The sequence below is a fragment of the Ranitomeya imitator genome, chromosome 1 (genome assembly GCF_032444005.1).
Source record: "Ranitomeya imitator isolate aRanImi1 chromosome 1, aRanImi1.pri, whole genome shotgun sequence".
Taxonomy (NCBI): Eukaryota; Metazoa; Chordata; class Amphibia; order Anura; family Dendrobatidae; genus Ranitomeya; species Ranitomeya imitator.
Window position 1 is genome coordinate 73,488,083 of NC_091282.1, and position 23,784 is coordinate 73,511,866.

The window sequence follows — 23,784 nt, forward strand, 5'->3', positions numbered from 1 at the left end:
TTCTGCTCAACACAACTGATGGTCCCAACCCCATTTATAAGGCTGCCGTCACACTAGCAGTATTTGGTCAGTATTTTACATCAGTATTTATAGCCAAAACCAGGACTGGAACAAATTGAGGAAAAGTATAATAGAAACATATGCACCACTTCTGCATTTATCACCCACTGCTGGATTTGGCTTACAAATACTGATGTAAAATACTGACCAAATACAGCTAGTGTGACGGCAGCCTAAGGCACAAGAAATCCCACTTATTAAACCTGACAGGGCACACCTGTGAAGTGAAAACCATTTCCGGTGACTACCTCTTGACGCTCATCAAGAGAATGCCAAGAGTGTGCAAAGCAGTCATCAAAGCAAAAGGTGGCTACTTTGAAGAACCTAGAATATAAGACATAATTTCAGTTGTTTCACAGTTTTTTTGTTAAGTATATAATTCCACATGTGTTAATTCATAGTTTTGATGCCTTTAGTGTGAATGTACAATTTTCATAGTCATGAAAATACAGAAAAATCTTTAAATGAAAAGGTGTGTCCAAACTTTTGCTCTGTACTGTATGTCTGGTTGTATTATATGTGCACAGATATGTCCGGTTGTATTATATGAACACTGATATGTCTGGTTGTATTATATGAGAACAAGGATCAACGCCATTGAAATGTGGTGCTGGAGAAGGATGTTATCAATACCATGGATGGCAAGAAGAACAAACAAATCAATTTTGGAACAAATTGAGCAAAACATGTCACTCAAAGCAAGGATCACCAAGCTACGACTTGCCTACTTTGGACACATCATATGAAGAGAGAAATCACTGGAGAAGGCCATCATGGTCAGAAGAAAAGTAGGAACAAGGCAAAAAGGAAAACCAGCAACCCAAAAGCTTGGTACAATCAAGATATCGGCGGAGAAGACCCTGCTGGACCTATCAGGGCTTGCACAAGATTGATCTTCCTAAAGAGTGTTTATCCATCAAGTCACCATGGCTCGAGATCGAGTTGAAGGCAGTTAAATAAATTATATTAGCACTGATATGTCCAGATGTTCATATGTCCGGTTGTACCGTATGTGTGCTATACTACAATGTAGTGCAAATAGATTGTAAAGCATTAAGTACTTGGAGCCGGGATGTCTCTTCGGACTGGAGGACCTTCCAGTGGGGTCTTGGTGTCCTTGTTAACAGCGACAAAGGCAGTGAGGGAGGAGATGACTCCAGACTGTAGACTGGTCTCCAGGATTTTTTTCTTCCCCTCCTCAGATCTCGAGTCTTTTCCACATTCAAGTTCAGAGATCAGGGACTTGGCTGCCAGTCTATGGATGGTGGGTCTGAGAAAAGAAAGGGGATTATGTGATGGGTAGATCTGTGGTCAGCATGTACAGGAAAAATCCATGTTCAGTACCAAGAAGCTGTTCACATCACATTACATTACGTTCATAAATGGCTGCTCACATTACAATTTTGGCAAATGCCTGGTGAGAAAACAGTACAAAAGGTATTCAAAGGTACCACTGAGCTCAAAAAGGAGATTTTTGTGTACTCACCGTAAAATTTCTTTCTCTTAGCCTCTAATTGGGGGACACAGGACCATGGGTGTTATGCTGCTGTCCACTAGGAGGTGACACTATGCATAATCTGAAAAAGATTAACCTTGGCTCCTCCTCTGCAGTATACACCCCTGGACGGCGTCAGCCTTCTCCAGTTTTGTGCAAAAGCAGTAGGAGGAACGTAATATGAATAACAGACATGCCTATAAGAAGGCCACTATGTAGGAGCTCAAAGAACAATATGAGAACTCAACAGTAACAACGGGCCGTAAAGGGCAACAGGGTGGGAGCTGTGTCCCCCCATTAGAGGCTAAGAGAAAGATTTTATGGTGAGTACACAAAAATCTCCTTTACTCTATCGCCTCATTGGGGGACACAGGACCATGGGACGTCCCAAAGCAGTCCCTGGGTGGGAAGCAATGGACGAATATTGTGCAGACAGGCCCCTATACTTGGGGCACCGCTGCCTGCAGAACACATCTACCCAGGCTCGCGTCCGCTGAGGACTGGGTATGAACCCTGTGGTGTTTAGTAAACGAGTGTGGGCTAGTCCAAGTGGCCGCCTTACACACTTGTTGTGCCGAAGCCTGGTGCCGAATGGCCCAGGAGGCCCCTACCGCCCGTGTAGAGTGTGCCGTAATACCGGCTGGAAGAGGAGAATTCTTAAGGCGGTAGGCCTCTTGTATGGTGGATGTGATCTACCTGGCAAGGGTAGCTTTGGAAGCTGGCAGACCCTTGCGGCTGCCTTCCAGAAGAAGGAAAAGAGAATCAGACCTCCAGAAGGACGCAGTCCTAGACACATATATATGCAATGCCCTGACAAGGTCAAGTGCATGCAGAGCCTTCTCCACTCTATGAACTGGGACCAGACAAAGGGAAGGCAGAGAAAAATTTCCTCATTGAGGTGGAAGTTGGACACTCCCTTCGGAAGGAAGGATGGGACCGTACGGAGAACTACCTTGTCCTGGTGAAAAGCCAGGAAGGGCCATCTGCAGGAGAGTGCTGTCAGTTCAGACACCCTGCGTAGCGAGGAGATTGCCACTAGGAAAACCATCTTCTGGGAGAGAAGGTGGAGCGGGACCTCCTTAAGGGGTTCGAAGGGTGGTTCCTGCAATGCTGTCAGGACCAGGTTGAGGTCCCACGTTTCTAGTGGTCGTCTGTAGGGGGGAACCAATCGGTAAAACCCCCTGAAGAAAAGTCCTTACTTGCGACTTGGTAGCAATGCGCCTTTGAAAAAGCACTGAGAGGGCTGACACCTGGCTTTTAGGCGAGCCCAGGGACAGCCTGGCCTCCAAACCCGATTGGAGAAAAACCAGGTAGTTTGGGGAGGGATAAGGGAATGGGGTCTGGCCGCGAGATTCGCGCCAGGTAAAGAGAACTTTCCAGGTACGGTCATTGATCTTGGCAGAGGCTGGCTTCCGTGCCCTGATCATGGTCCTAATGACGTCCGTCGAGAGCCCTGCCTGGGTTAGAACCCAGGTTTCAAGGGCCACGCCGTCAAATTGAGAGCCCCTGAGTTCTGGTGATAGAAGATCCGGGCGGTCGGGGAGGCGCCAGGGGGCGTCTGCTGAAAGTTGTACGAGGTCAGCGTACCATGTACATCTGGGCCAGACCGGTGCGATTAAGATGGTTGGAACTCCCTCTTGCTTTAATCTTCCTCACCACTCTGGAAAACAGGGGGAGAGGTGGAAAAATGTACAGAAGCTGGAACTAGGTCCAGTCCTGAACCAGAGCGTCCGCTCCGAGCGACCGCGGATCGTGTGTTCTGGCCATGAAGTTGGAGACCTTGGCATTGAAGTGGGATGCCATTAGGTCCACATCTGGGGTCCCCTAGCGATGGCAGATCTGGCGAAAAATTTCGGGATGGAGAGACCACTCTCCCGTATCTATTCCTTGTTGTCTGAGGAAGTCTGCTTCCCAGTTGTCCACACCTGGAATGTGGACCGCCGACAGAACCGAGTCTGTGTCCTCCACCCAGTGGAGGATGTATGACACTTCTCGCATCGCCTGGGTACTGCGGGTCCCCCCTTGGTGATTCACATATGCCACAGTCGTGGCATTGTCTGATTGTATTCTGATGTGAGAGGCTGCCAGTAAGTGATGGAAGGCCCTCAATGCCAGGAGGATGGCACGAATTTCCAGGATGTTGATGAGCATGGTCGCTTCCACTGGGGACCACTTGCCCTGTGGTGTAGGTGCTCTGCACCCCAACCCGTCAGGCTCGCATCGGTGGTCAGAAACCTTCCATTGACCTGTGATAAAGGATTTCCCCTTTGATAGCGAGGTTGGCTTGAGCAACCAGTGCAGGGGCTGACGACATTAGCTGGGATTCCCTGTCGAGAGAAAAAAGGATTCCTGACCCAGGACTTGAGCATGGCTAGTTGAGAGGCCTGAGGTGAAACTGGGCAAATGGGACCGCTTCTATTGCTGCCACATCCTGCCAAGGACTCTCTCGGCAAACCAGAGAGATCGAGGGGGTTTGCGGAGGAGGGTGCGAACTCCTAGGCGGAGAGCCAGTGCCTTGTCCCTGGGAAAGAGCACTAGACCCCTGGAGGTGTTGTATAGCATTCCCAGGAAGGTCAGAGACTGACTCGGGGTTGGTGATGACCTTTGTAGGTTAACTAACCAGCCTATGCGACTCAGAGTGTCGGTTGTGATTGAGACGCTGAGCTCGCAGTCCTTGAAGGTAGGAGCCTTGATGAGATCGTCCAGGTATGGAACGACTACTATGCCTCTGGAGTGCAGGACGTCCATGGTGGCTGCCATGACCTTGGTAAACACTCTGGGAGCCGTGGCGAGTCCGAACGGGAGAGCCACGAACTGGTAGTGGTCGATTGCGAACCTGAGAAAACTCTGATGAGCAGGTGCAATCGGTATATGCAGGTATGCATCTTGTATATCTATGAAGGCGAGATATTCTCCCTTCTCCATGGACGCAATGATGGACCGAAGGGACTCCAGCGGAAGTGACAAACCCGTACATATTTGTTGAGTTGTTGTAAGTCCAGTATGGGCCGTACGCTGCCTCCTTTCTTGGGGACTATGAATAAATTGGAGTAGAACCCTCGGAAGCTCCCGGCTGTGGGAACCGGTACTATGACTCCTGTTTGAAGAAGCGAGGAAACCGCTTGGTGGAAGGCACGAGCCTTGGCTGGCGGTTTTGGGGGAACAGAGAGGAAGACTTGGTTCGGTGGGTTGGAAGTTGAACTCTATCTTGTATCCGGAAGACACTAGTTACCTGACCCACCTGTTTTCTGTAGTAGGCATCCAGACTTGCTGAAAGAGCAAAGTCGGCCGCCTACGGGTGGGATGCCCTTCAGGGTCTGTGAGTCATGAGGAGGAAAAAATCTGAGGTTTACCTCCTTTGGGCTTTGACTGGCCTGCTTTTAACTGCCAGGTCTTGTCTGACCTTTGCGTCGACCATGAGTTGTCCCTGTGTGGGGAACGTTTACGATTTTGTGCTGGACACGAGACGGACCAGCCCGAGGAATTCCGAAAGGATCGGAATCGGTTTTGTTACACTTCTTGTAAGTGCGTATAGGTTTTAGTTGAGGTAGAGAGGTACTCTTACCCCCGGTGGTGTTGGATATCAATGTGTCCAACTTTTCACCGAAAAGTCACCCACTGAGATACGGGAGGTGCGCGAGGGACTTCTTTGAGGCTGCGTCCGCTTTCCATTCCACAGCCAGAGGATACACCGAATCGTGATGGCGTTTGATGCTACTCCCGCTACGCCCCTTGCTGAATCCAGAGCTGCATGAAGCATGTAATCTGCTACAACTGCTATTTGAACCGCTTGGTCCGACAGCTCAGGAGCAGATGCTGGAGGCCAGCTTGGAAATTTTTGGCCCAAGTCAGGATGACCTTGGCAGCCCAAACTGAAGCGAACGCGGGAGCCAGGGAGGCCCCTGCTGCCTCGAAAATTGAACAAGCCATGCGTTCTACCTGCTGGTCTGCTGCGTCCCTGAGGGTTGAGCTATCTGGCAGTGAAAAGGAGGATCTGTGCTGCTAGTCTAGAGACTGGGGGGTCCACTTCGGGTGGATGTGTCCATTCCTTGGTGTCCTTCTGTGGGAAAAGGTACCTTGCCTCCAGATATTTGCGATTAGCGAATTTTTTCTCAGGCTGTGAGATCTGCTTTATAAGGATCATTTTAAACTCTGGGTGGTTAGAGAAAAGCTTAGGCGGCTTCAGAGGTCCTTCAAAGGAAATCTTGTGTTCTGGGGCCTCTGGTGGCAGATTAGAAATGTCCAGCACCCAATTCGGAGTCACAGATGCCTTCCGAATCCTGTGTATCACTGAGGCGTCCCCTTCTGGGTGAGCTGGGGAGGAGGCCTTCTCTGGTCGGGGATTTCGGAGATCTGCATTGTCTGCCCCTGGAAGGGGACGGTCTAGATGACCTGGAACTACGGTGTCTCTCCCTAGAAGGGGATGACCGTGTGCTATGGGATGACGCAGATGGACTTGACCTATGGGTCTGCTTGCGTCCTGACTTAGACGTGGATGTGCTAGGGTCGTTCTGTTCCTGAGTCAAGCTCTCCCTTTGCTGGGCAACGGTCATAGCCGAGGCATGACTCTGCAGAGCCTGAAGCAATGTGGAGGTTTGGTTATCTATAGACTGCGTCATAGATTGCGACCTCTGAGTGACCCATTCCGGCGTGGCATTAGACACCGAGGCATTGGCAGGGGCTTCTTGGGGCTCTGACGCAGTAGTCTGGATGCAGTCCTGGCAGTGCGTTACATGCTGCCACTGGGGAGAGCGGTCCTGCAGGCTGTGCAGAATGCATAATAGCAGTCCTGCCCGGTTCTCTTGGACCTTGAGCCCCGTATAGTGCACAGAGTGCAGAAGGGCTGGCTATGCAGAGGACCCTTAGGGGTAGCTATGCAGAGGAACCTATAGGGGAGCCTTATAGGGAATATGGATTCACAGTCGAGTAAAAAACCCAGCTGTGATCTTACCCCACCAGTTTGCTCCTAGGTCCAGCGCCGAAGATCCACAGTCCTGTGCCCCCCGGAGACTGGCTGGCCTGGTCCTGCTGACCGGGAGGTGCAGGGTTTATCCCTGCAGCAGAAATGGCCGCCGAGAAGAAGAGGAAGGGGGAAAAGGGGGCGGAGAGCTGAAAAAGGCGGCAGAGCTGTGTAAAAACCGCGCCCTTTCTGTCTCGATCCGCTCCCTCTATGACACTGTAGAGTGTCATATTTTTCATCCGGGGGGCGGGCCGGGGGGGCGGAGAGGAGGCGGCGGCTTCAGCTAGGCCGAAGCCAGGGCCTAAATTAGATGCCTGATGCCCAGGAAGGCTCCAGGCTGGCACGGAAGTACGGGAGGGGGTCGGATCTGAACCGGACCCCCCCGGATTTAAAGGCAGGAAGCGGTGGGGCTATAAGCGGAAAGGGGGCCCCAGTGAGGGGTCCCCCTGAGGCAGTATAGAGCTGGTGCTGCCGCGGAGACAGGGGTGCAGGGAGCCCTGCGTCTCTATTGTGCCATGCCTGCCTGCACTCCCCCCGGTCCCGACAGGAGCCCGCAGCTGGGCTGGGGTCCCTGGATGCAGGCGCAGTGTGCTGGCCCATGCTGGGAGCTGTAGAGTGCTGCCTGTACAGGTCCTACTTGAAGCGTCTCAACCTAATGCCCCCAGAGGGGGATTAGGGAGGGTGCTGCTGTCGCATTCAGGGGGCTTTATCCTCGCCTCGACCTCAACCCAGAAACCAAAAGGCATTGGGGAAGGAGGGGGGTCTCGACTTCGAACCAGCACCCGAGGGACTGGGGAAGGAGCGACATGGGGAATAGCCATCTCTACTTCAACCGGGCACCCCGTAATAGGGGGCCGAGGAAGGAGCCATGCCGGGAGTCTCGCAGGAGACCCACTTTTTCTTCATCTGTAATCCTGTCGGAAAAACGGAGTAAAGAAAAAATTTTTAGGTGGGTGTGCCCCCTATGCGACACTAAGCAAAAACAGGAGAAGGCTGACGCCGTCCAGGGGTGTATACTGCAGAGGAGGAGCCACGGTTAATCTTTTCCAGATTATGCATAGTGTTGCCTCCTAGTGGACAGCAGCATAACACCCATGGTCCTGTGTCCCCCAATGAGGTGACAGAGTAAGTAAGCTTAGTTGTACTTAATCTGACCATTACAGTCTACAGCTCTTCAGAGCACTAATCTCAAACCCTTCCCAATACACTGTAGGTCCCAATATATGAAGAGGGCTCGCACCAAATCTGGGGAATGCCTGCTGTGTAATACAGCTAACTTCTGTCTGCAACGGCAACAAATAGGGCTAACTCAGATCGTTGCGGTTTAAGTATTTAACACTGCTAGCTAGTGGCCTGCTCAAAACCACCATGGCTGCCATCTTAGTCCTCCTGTGAAATAAGTATACTTTAAATAAAGAAATAAATAAAATATACTGTTTTATAGTTGACACACCTCCATTAAAAAGTACAATAAAAAGAGATCAAAACTGTGTACATACTACAATTTGCTCTCAATAAAATGTCAGTTAATCACCAAGAAACAAGTCCTCATACAGCTCCATCAACAGAAAAATAAACTTTATGGGTATCAAAAATGGCGACACAAAATACATTTTTTTTTACAAATTTGTGTCTTTTTTTACACTATTTAAATAATAAGAAAATTTAAGTTAAATTAATAGTTTTAACCTGAAACTCATGTTGCCAGGTGATTGTTTTTTTTATATATACAATGAACATCGCAAAAACAAAACACTCAAAACAGTGGCAGAATTGTTTTTTCTCTTTCATCATTTCACAACAATTAGAATTTATTTTAATGTTTAATCACATTATATGGAATAACACCATTAACTTTACCAAACTACAAAGGATAGGTGATAACGTATATATCAGTGGTTGTCCGACCGTTGGGACCTGCACTGATCGGCAGAACGAGGCACTTTTATGCCTGTTAGAATGGAGCGGCATTGGGCATTCTCCTACTGCAAATGCTCCATTCAATCTCTATGGGACTGACGGGAAAAGCAGTAGTCCCATAGGGAATAAAAAGAGTGGCGGTCAGGCGTTTGCACTACCACTCCATTGCAATAGGGATAAAGGATCCCTTATTTTGCCAATCGTTTTTGGTCCCAGCAGACAAACACCCATTAATCTATAAGATATCACCTACCGTGCAGCAGTTATAACTTTTCTTTGATGGATGACCCCGTTAAGGGCGGCATAGTGGCTAATTTAAAACTACAGGGGCATAATGACTAATTAGATACAAAGGGGGGCAAAGTGGCTAATTTAATATTAAGCGGACACAGTGGTTACTTACTAAATATATTTAGGAGGCCAAGGCTGGAACAAGGTATTGGGGTGAATCCCTCTCCCGTTTCCCCACCCAATAAACAAATAGAAGGGGCCAAAGAGTAGGGTAATAGGCCCCTATTGTACCCCTCAAATTGGTACACAAACCAGGTAAACTCTGATAACCACTTCACTAAAAAATAACAACCAAAATAAATAAGAAGGGCTCTTTGAAGGAATGGCTTAACAGAGGGCACGATTAGACAGTTAGATATAGGAATTACTCATTGCTTTCAGACTGTTCAGATTCACTTTAAACAATACAATTCATCAATGACGTTCTATATATTAAATGTCAAGCTCAAGGAAACTAATAGAGCCTAACTATAATGTGGACTATTTGATTACAATTAAGGAGTCCAGTACTTGATGGGTTCTCTAACAAAAAACAGACAGACGCTATTAAAATTAAAGGGACAAATACAGCTTTCAACTAATTTTCCTTACTGAGGCTCAAGCGCACATGTGAATCTCTCCTTTGCTTGTAATATGTGATACTATCTGCAGAAACACAGCTTATATCAGATCTCTGACATAGATAGCTGATAACATATACTGATTATTCTAATGTTCACAACAAGTAATAGCCAGTTATCTATAGACTCTGAATGTAATTAAATCATCACTAGAACTGTAATCAGTACATGAATAAATGACCAGAGCTGCAATAAGTACATGAATACAGCAACAGAAGCAAAATCATCATGAGTACATGAATACAGCACCAGGATTGTAATCAGTACAAGAATACAGCACCTGAATCACCATCAGTACATTTATGCATCACCAAAACAAACATTATTACACAAAAACATGGAGCTATATACATTGTGAATCAAATAGCATTGGTTGAGCAATGCATAAATGAAAAACTAAAAAAAAAAACGCAAAACTTTATGCAGTGTCACAATTTGCATCATCTGTCTAGCGACACCAAAATAATGTGACCCAGCCATGGCTCCATTCACATAAATTTGTTGTCCGAAATCCATGCAAATACTCCAGAAATAACCTAATTTACTTGGAGAGATGGTTTCTCCAGCGCACATTGCTGAGTAAGGTACATTACTGAAATATCAGAAATGGGTTAGGTGTGCAGAAGAGTAAAGGCAGGTAGGCTTAAACCAGAGAGTTAAATCACACAAATTAGTTCATACATAGCATTTCCCACATGTCTACTTTACATCTGCATCATTTTTTAAACTTATTTTTTTGTTTGTTAGGAAGTTAGAATAGATAAAAGTTGATAAGCAACCTCTCATATTTCCCACAAAATCTTTTATTAGTGACCACATCACATTTGAAGCGACTTTGGTGGGCCTATATGAGAAAAAATATCCAAAAGTGACGCCATCATAAAAACATCCCTCAAAGTCCTAAAAACCACATTCAAGAAGTTTATTAACCCTTCAGGTGCTTCACAGAAGCTCAGGCAATATGGAAGGGAAAAAAATGAACATTTTACTTTTTTCACTAAAATTTTACTTTAGCTCAAAATTTGATATTTTCACAAGGGTAACAGGATACAATGGACCCTAAAATTTCTTGTGCAATTTCTCATGAGTATGCCGGTGGCATAGTAAGGGGTTAACTGAGGAGGCTGGGCTAGCAGCTTCCAAGCAGACAGGAAGTCCCTATCTGCAGTTCAGTGCCCAGGCAGGCTTGCCCGGGGAAGGACATGCTCCCTTGCTGGGAGCATACTGTACCCTCTGGAAGGGACAAAGCTGCCAATTTACTGACGGACAGCAGGCACAAGGACTGTGTGTGTGCCTCACAAGATACTTTTTGCTCCCGGAATCCGACTGGGAGCCATTGCCTTTGCTGCAGCAGTTGTTACTGTGAATAGGGACAGTTCAGGATTTGTACCTTCTTCTCTGCCTCACCTTTATTTAAAACCAGTTGCCACTGTTGGGCCCTAATGAGTGTGACGTGTGGTGCATGCATTCCAGCATGGAGAGCAGCTGTACATCTGAGGTAACCCACTGTGACTCAGGGCTGGGACTAAAACTGTCTATTCATGTGCAAAGGACCGTGGTGCTCATGACTGTCACCTCGTGAACTCGCCCACGACTACCACCCTGTGCCACCTTGTTACACCGATACCCCATATGTGGGAGAAAACTGGCTGGAATCGAGAGGGGATGCAATGTCGCATTTGGAGAGCCCTGATGTTACTAAACAGTGGAATCTTCCCACAAGCGACTTCCTTTGGGAAACTAGACCCCTGATTTAATGTATCTAGATGTGTGGTGAGCACCTTAAAGCCTCAGGTGCTTCACAAAAGTTTATATCGTAGAGCCGTAAGAATTAAGTCACATTTTTTCCACAAAAATGTACATTTTTTTTTATTTTCACAAGGGTAAGCGGAGAGAATAGACTCCAAAATTTGTTGTGCAATTTCTCCTGAGTACGTTGATACCCCATATATGTGGGAAAACTATTCACTGCCTAAGGAATTCATCTTGAATAGGTGCCTCAGAGAATTTTATAAGATTGAGACGTGGAGATATGACATTTTGGTAGTAAAAATATAATTTTTGTATTTGCTGCAAATTTGACAGGTACACAAGGGTTAATAAGTGAAACTGGAGCCCATAATTTATTAAGCAATTTCTCTCGAACGCGGTGATGCCCCATAAGTCGTCAGAAATTACTGTTTAGCCGCACGTTGGAGCTGAGAAAGGAGTGCCATTTGGCTTATGGAGCACAGATTTTGCTAGAATAGTTTGCGAACGAAATTTGCGAAGCCCTAAAAAAAGCAAAACAAAAGTGACCCCATATATTGTAGCGCCCCCATATATTATGCCCAGCTTGTGCTTCTGGCGACATGCGCCCATTAAATTGTTGAGTGCGCTCTCCCAGCTACAATAATGCCAAACATATGGCAGCTTACACGGTTTAGTGGGGCTCAGAAGGAGTGGGGCATTTGAATGAGGCAGATGGAAACACTTCGTACTCCGTTTGGGGTCTGCTCCGGTGGTCACCCACACTTGTGCTCTAAAAAGACACCTAAAATGATGGGAACACAGACCAGTCCAAAGTGACTCCATCTGCCTTACAAGCGAGTGGTCCGGTTTTGTCTGAATCGTGGCTTTGGGGAATTTACCTAGAAATCCTTACGTAAGAGCACAGCAGAGAGCGCAGGATAAATCTGAGCTGAGCCTTATTCCGATTTTGGGAGGTAGAATGAACAAATAAACAGCAGTACAAGAATAGATCTTATTTTAATTTTCACGTTATTCACCGTGGTTGCGTTGTATAAGTGATAAGGCAGATTTATTTGGATCGGTGCGATTACAGCGATACCAGATTTATATGTTTGTTTTTTTTAGGTTTTTCTGCCATAACACAGTAAAACACTTTTTATAAAAAGTAGATTTTTTTGTCACCATATTCTGAGAGCTGTAACTTTAATTTTTGGCCAACAGAACTGTATGAGGGCTTATTTTTTGCGGGACAAGTTGCAAGTTTTTTGGGTGCCATTTTGAGGTACATAATATTTTTTGATCGCCTTTTATTCTGATTTTTCAAACACAGAATGAACAAAAAACAGCAATTCATTTACTGTTTTTTTTTTTTTTTTGCTGTTCACCATAAGGCAAAAAAGGTAAGACCGTTTTTTTTTGTCAGGTTGGTACAATTACAGCAATACCAGATTAATACTGATTTTTTATGCTTTGCAATTTTTACACACTAAAAACAATATTTTACAAAAATGAATTTGTTTTTGCATCGTCATATCCTGAGAGCTGTAACTTTTTTATTTTTTTGTTGAATGAGCCTTTTTAGGGCTTGTTTTTTGCTAGACGGTTTTCATTTATGATCTGATCTCTTTTTATTCACTTTTTTTGTGAATCAGTATGATGAAAAGCGACATGTCTTACTTTTTCTTTTTTTTTAAGGCGTTCGTCATACAGAATAAATAACGTGCCAGTTTTATAGAGCGGGTCGTTCCAGATGCGGATATACGAATTTTGCGTTTTGAGTGCCTGTTTTGTGATTTGTGTGCAATTATTTTTGTGCTTTTTTTTTCAAACTTTTTTTTACATATTTTATTATTATTTTTTTACTTTTTCATTTAGTCCCACTTTGGGACGTGTGTATAATTTTTATTTTGATCACTGGTCTCATACACTGTAGTACTCGTGTACTGCAGTACATGAGAGCAGTCAGTGTCTCACTGACTGTACCTGTGAGACCTAGCTTAGAGCTGGGTCTCACAGGCCACCGTCCCCTGGGGTCATCACATGACTTCAGGATACCATTATGAGCGATTCTTATCACAGGGGTCCAATGGTTACTAATGGGGTCTTGTGACCCCCTTGTAACCACTTAAATACCGCTGTCGCAATTGACAGCGGTATTTAAGGGGTTTTTAGCCCCTGATCGGCTTCAAAACCTGCAGGGTGTCAGTCATCATGAACAGTTGACACGAGCGAGATTTGCCACCGCTATTCTTTTATTCCTCAGCACCGTTAAAAAAAGCGTATTGGAGATCGCCGTTAAACAGAATAAGGGGTTAATATAGATAAATATATGAAAATTTACAGATACAGTATACATTAAAAAAATAAATTTAATATGAATATTAGATTTAAAAAATACCGTAGGTAATTTTCTGATGCCAAATTCGCTTTGAACCCATGATGCTAAATCTCTAAACACTAACAACTTTGTGTGATTGATCCTTTCACCTTTGTCCTTTGTAAGTCAAGTTGTTTTCCTTCAATTTTCTTTCCCGACAATGCAGTATTAGCATGGGGGTTTAGAACCACTTTAATTCCTGACTTTAAGAATAATCTGTCACCAGGTTCTTGCTACCACATGATGTAGGGACAGAGCCACTGATGTATCACTCACTGGGATGCTTGTTGTAGCTTTGATACAATCACTGTTTTATCATCTGCAGATCTAGCAATTCTCTGAAGGCTGAGCTCTGTATAACCCCACCCTCACTACTGACTGGCAGTTTTCTGCCTATGCACAGTGTACACAGAAAGCTGCCAATCAATGTTGGGAGCGGGGTTATACAGAGATCATGAGCCTGTTGATAAAGCAGAAATGTTATCAAAACTACAACAAGCAGAGCATTATGTGACACATCGCTGGAATCAAGGTCTCTGCCTCTACATTATGCTGCTTTCAGATTAGCTGGCAAAAGACCTGTTAACAGATTCCCTTTAAAGTGGTAATTTGGCTCTGTTTGTCCACCTGTAATATTCATAGGAAGAGGACAGGTGAGCGAAACTTGCTGTTTAAGCCCCCGAACCAGCAGATATCTGTTGGTGTAAAGTCACTGACCAGGCCTCCCACAAGCATGTATATAATAAGAGCTGGATTACCCCTTTAACCCCTTCATGACCTTGGGATTTTCCATTTTCCCGTGTTCGTTTTTCACTCCCCTCCTTCCCAGAGCCATAACTTTTTTTTATTTTTTGTCAATATGGCCATGTGAGGGCTTATTTTTTTCGGGACAAGTTGTACTTTTGAACGACATCATTGCTTTTACCGTGACGTGTACTAGAAAAAAATTCCCAGTACGGTGAAATTGCAAAAAAAGTGCAATCCCATGCGTGTTTTTTGTTTGGCTTTTTTGCTAGGTTCACTAAATGCTAAAACTGACCTGCCAATATAATTCGCCAGGTCATTATGAGTTCATAGACACCAAAAATGTCTAGGTTTTTTTTTATGTAAGTGGTGAAAAAAAAATCCAAACTTTGTTAAGAAAAAGAAAAAAAATTGCGCCATTTTGCGATACCCGTAGCGTCTCCATTTTTCGTGATCTGGGGTCGGGTGAGGGTTTATTTTTTGCATGCCGAGCTGACGTTTTTATTGATACCATTTTGGTGCAGATACGTTCTTTTGATCGCCTGTTATTGCGACAAAAAAAACCGTACTTTTGGCGTTTCGAATTTTTTTCTCGCTACACTGTTTAGCGATCAGGTTAATCCTATTTTTTATTGATAGATCGGGCGATTCTGAACGCGGCGATACCAAATATGTGTATATTTGATTTTATTTTTATTGTTTTATTTTGAATGAGGCAAAAGGGGGGTGATTTAAACTTTTCTTTTTTTTAATTTATTTCATATTTTTTTAAACATTTTTTTTTTACTTTTGCCATGCTTCAAAAGCCTCCATGGGAGGCTAGAAGCTGGCACAACTGGATCGGCTCAGCTATATAGCAGCGATCATCAGATCGCTCCTATGCAGCTGAATTACAGGTTTGCCATGAGCGCTGACCACAGGGTGGCGCTCACAGCAAACCGGCAACAGTAACCATAGAGGTCTCAAGGACCTCTATGGTTACTATCCTGACGCATCGGTAACCCCCGATCATGTGACGGGGGTCGGCAATGCGCATTTCCAGCCACGCGGCCGGAAGAGGTAGTTAAATGCCGCTGTCAGTGTTTGACAGCGGCATTTAACTAGTTAATAGTGGAGGGTGAATCGCGATTCCACTCGCCGCTATTGCGCGCACATGTCAGCTGTTCAAAACAGCTGACATGTCGCGGCTTTGATGTGGGCTCACCGACGGAGCCCACATCAAAGCAGGGGATCTGACCTCGGACGTACTATCCGGTCCGAGGTCAGAAAGGGGTTAAAGGGCCACGGAAGTGAAACTACAAAAAAAAATGACTCACCTATTGAATGGGTGTCACCTTCTCATTCTATGTGAACAGGATCAGTTTGGAGGTGGACACCGCGACCAATGCACAAGAGCAGCACCCATCTGAGAGGTGGATGCTTTTTTTTCTATTATGCCCCCAAAGTGGTGGAAAATCCCTTCAATTCAATTTTCACCCATTACTTAGATTTCTTGAGAATTACCTTTCAACTTTTTCAATTTTAAGAGGGAAACGAATGGCGTTCTTCAAAAGTTCATCCTTATAGTTATACTGCAGGCAAACCTCACCCTCCGCTTCAGTCTCCACCTAGGAAAATGGAAAGGTGATCTGTAAGGACTCAACACAATCATAGCAACATGCCGAAGGGGTGTGAATACTTTATACAGGCCCAACGCTGATTTACTAATATTTCTCCTACAATAAAAAGGATTCTTAGGTCATGAGAAGTCGTGCTCCTAAGAAGATGATTAACAGTAATTAGTATAGGGGACACAGTGATTAAATCCAGGTGCCAGATATTAGAAGGTTTTAGGAGACGTAGACTTGATGTCACCTACCTTTCCTTTCACTTGGGCATAGACAATGGACTTTTGACCCTGAAAGATGGAGTTGGGGACTTTAGAAAGTAGAATGGCTTCCACGCCAGAGGGAAGAGACCACGTCAGTGAGACATTGTTCACGGTGGGCTGAAGGGAACATTTCAGAGCCCGAAGAACCTAGTAGAAAAAAAAGGTTTTGTGTTACATGAACTTTATATCACAGTGATCAAAATTAACCAATTCGAAAAAATGTCCTATTGTTCCTGGGTACCGGATGGCACATCTCAGCGGGCGAACTCTGCACGCGCCCACCATTTTTTTTTTTCAAGGAAGATGACGCCGGTCCAGGGGACGGATCAGAAGGGATCAGGGGATGGAGGAGGTACCGAAAGGTCTCGGGGGCATCATTTCTCTCTCTTCTGACATTTATATCAAGTCAGAAGAGAGATAAATCATCTGAACAGCCGGCACACTTTTTTGTGATCACTGTTATTCACTGAGTAACAGCCATCACGTGATCGGACACCAGAAAATCCGGCCCTGATCATATTCTCTGGGGTCTCAGCACCCCAGATAGCCAAGAGTATTAAAACGGTGATGGGGGAATAAGTACTCTTAGTGGGCGTCGTTTTAATGTGTATCGGCGGTTGCTAAGGGGTTAAAGGAATGCCCCCATCCACCTCTTACAAGCACTCACCTTGGTCTGCATTCTGTCTTTGCCGGTGATGAACTCAAATATCCCACTTCCTGCTCTGGCCATGCCCTTGATGAGGGATGTGGAGGCTCCTTCACCGATCCCAAATGTAAAGCATCTACATGGACATCAAGGATATGAAGGTCAGGGTGTAATATGTCACATAACAAAGCCATACAAACAGTTGGTTCTATGAGAACTTTTTGTATGTTATCGTTGAGTGCAATGCAAAGAAAATCACGATGATGATGATGATGATGATGAACATCCACCCAAGAATTTATTAATCACCAATCAGTTGTTTTAGTGTATGTGCTCCATAAAGGCCAGAAAACCATCACCAACCAAGAGAAATGCTATCTGATTGGCCTGTATTTAGCCCCATTACATAGGGTTTTACATACTAGGCAACTAGCCAATGAAGGACCAAAATGGTATCATAGAAAAGGTCCACTGCGGACCAAACAATATATAAGTATTTGTCTATTGCATTACATTAGTCATTGACATGTCGTGTATTACGGGATGTGCATCCATTATTGCTATATAATGTGCATCTCCAGAATCACCTACTACAGGGTCATGGGTTAAACTTTATGGTGAATAAACTGGAGAAATAGTAAGTAAGGAAAATACTGATGTATCGACCTGGTCAAGGTTTAGTGAAAGAAAGCATCCACAAGAACCTCTTTAGGATTTCTGCCTGATACTGTGTGAGAACATATTGTAGAATTCTTTAATTTGGGTGTAAGACAAAGGTTTCAAAGAGTTTTGAAAGAATACGGGATCTTAGTAGCATAAATCACTGTATCCTGGACATAAAGGTTGAAAAATTGACAAAATAAGATGGTTGATTTTACCGGTGATTATTTGAATTTTTCTGGACTTCATCAATCACTTCTTTTGTGTTCCCGACTTCTCCATCAGTGAAGAGAAAAAGCTAAAAAGACCATAAATATAAAGCATTAGTATTTATCACAAAATGCTAATTGTTCAAAACATTCTGTAAATTAAAGGGGCTGTCCAAGATAGGACATCAATATCAGATCAGTGGAGGTCCAACACCCGTAATCCCACCACCTGATGCCGCAGCCGCTAGATCACAGTAGTTTGAACAGCTGGCATACTTGCCCCTATGTCGCTACCATTCGTGGTGGATGATACTCAAATTTATAGTGTAAAACAGGAGGTCCAGCACTTGTGAATCATGAAAATCCAATGTAGGGTCATGTATTCTGTGTGATGTACCTGTCTTGGGTGGTCTGGCCTTCCAGAAGTATCGTAAATTTTCTTTAAGGGTCTCAGTATTTCTGTTCCTCCAAAGTTGGCGCTCATTTCATTGACCATCTTGACAGCTTCTTCCATGGATTGCTGTGTATACTCCTTACTCTCCCTGAAGAATACAAATAAACAAGGCAATGGCCTGCTAAGTAAAGAATATGAAGTTAAATGCGCCATACTGGATTCTGGGGACCCATAAATGCATGAATGGAGGATGGATTAGAAAAAAGTGGTTGAGGAGCGGCCTCCAAGGTGAGTGTTACTGTAAAAGAAGGATTGCAAACCTCCATCCATAACCATCACTTTGTCTCCCCCAAAAATTTATATTTTACACAAACTTGATATCAAAAGGGCGACTATTTAAACTCACGTGAAGAAAGACTCAAAATGGGATCCAAATCCAAAAATATTAAAGTAACATCCAAGAGGCAAACTCTTCAATAGAAGGACCAGGGTCTCCTGCATGAGAGAGAAAACTGTGTCAAAAGCCAAAAAAAAAGCAAAAAAATATGCAGAAAAGTGATCAGATGAATATACTTCAGTAGATGGTCACTAAAATGACCCCACAGAATCCATTCACTGACCTTAGCGCTTTGAATACGTTGTGGGGCATTTGGCTCTGAATTCATTGGACACTCCATACTCCCAGACCGATCCACCACAAAGATAAACTCTCCACGGTTTGTCGGGCCTTCTGCAGCTGGGAAACTGGGATAGAAGTTCAACATGGCGACAGTCTCGCTCATAAGAGATCCTAAAATAATCGGAAGAGATCAAATAAGTCCCATAAATAATATAATAAAAAAACTCCAGACGATCTACATATATGGACACATGCAAAAGATGGAAATGTAAGAAGGATTTGACATGTATCTGACATACAACTATAAGATGAAGGGTCGTCTGATTTGGACAATTCTCAGACCTTCATACACAGGAGACGCTCTTTGTTACCGCTCTTCACTCTAGCCTACAGATGCTGATCCTAATCAGAGGATAGCCCCTATTAACTCTAATCAAATAAGGTGGAGGAAAATGAGAGAAGATTAAAAAAAAGCTAATACAAAAAATCCAAACCTTTCAAAACTCAACTCTTTAAACAATGTCATATGTGAAAAAAATCTTATAATAAGAAGAATAAGAAGAATTTTTATTTCTGTAGCGCCAACATATTCCGCAGCACTTTACATTTTAGCAAGGACTTGTACAGACAATAGACATTACAAAATAATACAACTCCAATCCCAAAAGGAGTGAGGGCCCTGCTCGCAAGCTTACAATCTATGAGGAAACAGTGTAGAAATGAAAGGTAAATGGTAAAAAATGCGTATACTGTACTGTCATCCATCAATATAACATATAGTGACTCAGATAACGCTACATCAACTGGTCACCAGCCAGTATGTGTACAATACAGACACACAGAGATAGTAAGTCATGAAGGGTATGCGAACAGATGCTACAAGGGTCCTGATTTTGAAGAAAGCTCCATATGGGCAAAACAAACGTTTTTAGGGCACGTTTAAAACTATGGATATTGGGGGATTAACCAAAATGTCCTGGGTAGTGCACTTCAATTAACAGGCGCAGCACGTGAGAAGTCCTAGAGAGGGGAGTGGGAAGTTCAAATTATTTAGGATTTTATTCTTAGGTCATTAGCAGTACGGAGGGCAAAGGTAGGGTAGTAGACGGAGACCAGGGAGGAGATGTAAGGTGGTGCTGATCCGTGGAGATCTTTATGGGCGAGAGTTTGAATTGAAAACTGTAGCCGATGGGCAACCAGTGCAATGACTGGCACAGAGTAGAGGCATCGGTGTAGCAGTTGGAAAGGAATATGATCCTGGCTGCTGCATTTAGGACTGATTGGAGGGGGGAGAGTTTGATTAGAGAGAGACCGATTAGTAGAGAGTTGCAAAAGTCCAGACAAGAATGAAAAATAGCAACAGTAAGGCTATGTGCACAATTTGCGGCGGATCCGCAGCGGATTGGCTGCTGGGGATTCACAGCTGTTTTCCATGCGGTTTACAGTACCATGTTGACCTATGGAAAACCAAATCCGCTGTGCACATGCTGTGGAAAATACAGCGCGGAAACGCTGCGTTGTAATTTCCGCAGCATGTCAATTCTTTGTGCGGATTCTGCTCCATAATAGGAATCCACAGGTGGAATCTGCACAAAAACTGCAGGAAATCCGCGGTAAATCCGCAGGTAAAAAGCTGTGCATTTTACCTGCGGATTTTGAAAAAATGGTGCGGAAAAATCCACACACGAATCCGCAACGTGTGCACATAGCCTGAGTTTTTGCAGAGTCAAAGGTAATAAAAGGTCGAATTCTAGGAATGTTTTTGAGGTGTAGATAACATGAACGAATGCATGAACAGATGTGGGGGATGAATGAAAAACCTGAATCGAGTGACCACAAGACAGCAGGCATGTTGCTGGGGTGTAATGGTAGAACCACACACGGAAATGGCAATATCGGGCTTAGATAGGTTAGTGGAGGGAGGAAACACAAGGAGTTCAGTTTTTGATAAATTCAGTTTTAGAGACAGTGTAAAGACAGTCACTGCTATTTTGTAGTAATGCAAGGGTGATGTCAGGAGACAAATAGTATAATTGGGTGTCATCAGTGTAGAGATGGTACTGAAAACCCAATCTACTGGTGGTTGTCCAATAGGGGCAGTGTATAAGAAGAAAAGGAGAGGGCCAAGGACTGATCCTAGAGGAAATCCGACAGTAAAGGAAAGAGGAGAGGAAGAAGTGAAACATGGTCGAGGGACGGCCACAGGATGAGGGGTACAACAACAATCAGAAGACATGGACAAAGATTAGATATAATATAAATATTTACTAACCAGTTTATAAAACAAAGGAAAGGATGGTAGGTAAACAGTATATAAGTATCAAATGCAAAGACAGTAGTTATGCTCAATAACACCTAAAGTTATATGAGAGCAAAATACAACGTAATTAACCCTTTCCATGAATAAATCAATAAAACGACAGTGTTGTGCCAGTACTTTAGTAATCACCTATTCGGAGCAGTTTTCGAAGTGTCTCTTACAAAAGAGGCTGTTTCTCCTAATTAACCCGAGCTCTAAAAGGCTATTTATATATCTGTACATATATATTCAGATGTAAAATGGTACTGGTATGTCCTAAGACTGAAGTAGAAAGGTTCTTGCTGGGCTGAGTCCCAAATAATAAGAAACGCTGTCTTGAATCTCTTAGGGAATGCCGATTTCTCCAGCGCAAAACTTCCCTAAGTTCTCAGAGATAAGGCCTCACGTGTACTTGGTTGTCCTCATCGAGTCGGCTCATTTTAAGCCAAACAACGCGTCCAAGAGTCACCAACAGCAGATCCAGAGTCGCACCACCCTATCCAGACTTTCTCCAAGGATCTGCAGCTTCACCTCCACCTGGACTCTCTTTCGACTTCTCCCAACTACCAATATCGCCGAGTTCCAACTCCAGCCTCTCGGTACTGCCCTCTACAGGCCAGATCATATATTTCATCACAAATCTCCAACAATACAGTAAACTGTATTTAACTCTTACAGAGGAGCCAGCAAAAGATACAGGAAAAGAGCAGTCAGAGAGGTAGGAGAAGAACCAGGAGAGAGCGGTATTTCTCGGGCCAATGGAACGGAGTATAGCTAGGAGGAGCTGGAGGTCCATAGTGTCGAATGCTGCAGAGAGATCCAGGAGAATCAGAATGGAGTAGTGACCGCTGGATTTAGCTATTAGTAGATCAGTAGCGACTTCAGTGAGGGAAGTTTTAGTTGAGTGTAAAGAGCAGAAACCAGATTGAAACGGTCAAGAAGAGAACGGAGAGATAGCTGATTAGACGGGAGTGGAACAAGAGTCCAAGTTTAGAGATGAAGGGAAGATTAGAGACAGGTCTGTAGTTGGCAGCACAGTTCTGTTCGAGGGATTGTTTTTAAGTAAAGGGAGTATGCTGGCATGTTTAAATGAGAAGAAAAAGATGCCAGATGAGAGAGAGTTTAAATATTTTTTAAATATTTTAGTTATGTGAGTGGTGACAGCTGGGGAAAGGGACTGGAGGAGACATGAGGGAATAGGGTTATTCCTGCAGGTAGTAGGGCAAGAAAATGCAAGGAGCCTGTTTACTTCTTCTTCTGTGACTGGTTCAAAGACAGAAAGTGAGCTGGATGCAGTACAGGAGTGAGGAGAATGCTTGATATTAGGGGATTGTGAGAAAATGTCCTGTCGGATATGGCCATTTTTTTTTTTTAAATAATAATTGGCCGGATTATCAGCGTTGAGGTTGGTGGTCAGGGCCTGTACTTTTGTATTGGGCAGAGAATGAAAATTGTCAAAGAGTTGTTTAGGATTGCTCGATGCAGTGATAAGGGTTTTGAAGTAGGTTAGTTTAGAGAGGTGAAGGGCATATAATTGATGAAATCTTCAGCCAGATTGGATTTTCTCCGCAGAAGTTTGGCGCACCTGGGGCACCGCTGGAGAAAACATGTTTGCAACGTGTGCCAGGGTTGCCGCGGACTGTGCAGAATTGTTCTATGTGTAGTAGGTTGAGTTTATCCAGGGCACTTTGCAGTGTTTCAGTGCAATGTTCAGACATGATAGGAAGGAGATTGGGGCCAATCATGATTGCAAATTCTTCATAGGTTTTGGGTATCAATGGCACATATATCATATATAAGCATGGAAAGTGGGGGTATCCTGAGTGGGGTGAGTTCTTTACAGGGAAAGAGAGGAGGCTGTCAGAGAGCGAAAGAGGGGAATTAGTAAAGTCATACACTGAGCAGAGCTGGGAGAAAATAAAGTCCAGTGTATTTCCGTCTTCATGCGTAGGAGAGCTAGTAGGCTGTGAAAGGATGAAAGATAAAAGATGAGTGGCAGATGTGGAGAGGGGATCACCAATGGGTATGTTAAAGTCCCCCATGATGAAGGTGGGGATGTCACAGGATAGGAACTGTGGAAGCCTGGTGATTAAGTGAACCAGGAACTGATGTGAGGGGCTCGGAGGGTGATACACCACCACAACTCGCAGGCATAAAAGCTGGTAGAGTCTGGCAGGGTCTGACAGAGTAGACCCCAAAAGAAGGGAAGATTAGTGATGGTACTTTGGGGATAATCCAAAAAGTACATTTTGCTGAGAGGAGCAGACCAACATCTCTACCTGATCTGTTGTCAGGTCAGACATGATTGTGGCTTTTTTTTTTTTCTTCAAAATCACATTGTTTTCTAGATATGTTTTTGTCCACTTTATTGCATTTTTCTACTATAGACCTCCATTGTTTAATGAGCAATATGTTTTTGGTGACATTTTCGCAGTGATTATGTCAATACATCAAGTGATTCATTTGAGAGTATCTTTCCCAGGAATGTTTGTGGTCAAACTAGTGATGCACCATCTGATGTTCCAAAGTGTCCCCCATTTCCAGGTCACAACTGGTTTGAAGACTACAACTTGGATAGAAACATGCACATTTGTTATGCAAAAAGTTATATTTTTTCATAGAGAAGTGCAAAGAATTTTACATCTTTTACAACCTCTGCTGACCAGGTAAATGTGCTCTTGACCAATATAACATGAAATGTTGCCTCCAGTTTGGTACGAAAAGAGTCCCTCCTTTTGGAGCTGTACATTTGCTTTACACTATCTCTCCATACCAAAATCAGCAGTTAAAGGTTGTGAAAGGGGTTGACATCAACAACTGCATGATGAGAAATCAAAAATAAGGATGGACATCAGATTCAAATCCAAGGATGGACGTCAGAGGCAAAGC

The 23,784-nt window shown here is 44.2% G+C and overlaps 1 protein-coding gene across 8 annotated transcripts in view; it reads right to left on the reverse strand.

The window, feature by feature from the left end:
* Positions 1-23,784, reverse strand: part of LOC138662455 (von Willebrand factor A domain-containing protein 5A-like) — a 287,253-nt gene that overhangs the window by 75,459 nt on the left and 188,010 nt on the right. For all 8 annotated transcript variants that reach the window (XM_069748157.1, XM_069748173.1, XM_069748132.1 and 5 more), the window contains 8 exons: positions 18,598-18,767; positions 18,384-18,472; positions 17,981-18,125; positions 17,593-17,672; positions 16,736-16,850; positions 16,057-16,215; positions 15,702-15,805; positions 1,122-1,330 (listed from right to left, as the gene is read on the reverse strand). In XM_069748157.1, the coding sequence (XP_069604258.1) occupies positions 1,122-1,330; positions 15,702-15,805; positions 16,057-16,215; positions 16,736-16,850; positions 17,593-17,672; positions 17,981-18,125; positions 18,384-18,472; positions 18,598-18,767 (1,071 nt within the window). The remainder of the gene's footprint in view (positions 1-1,121; positions 1,331-15,701; positions 15,806-16,056; positions 16,216-16,735; positions 16,851-17,592; positions 17,673-17,980; positions 18,126-18,383; positions 18,473-18,597; positions 18,768-23,784) is intronic.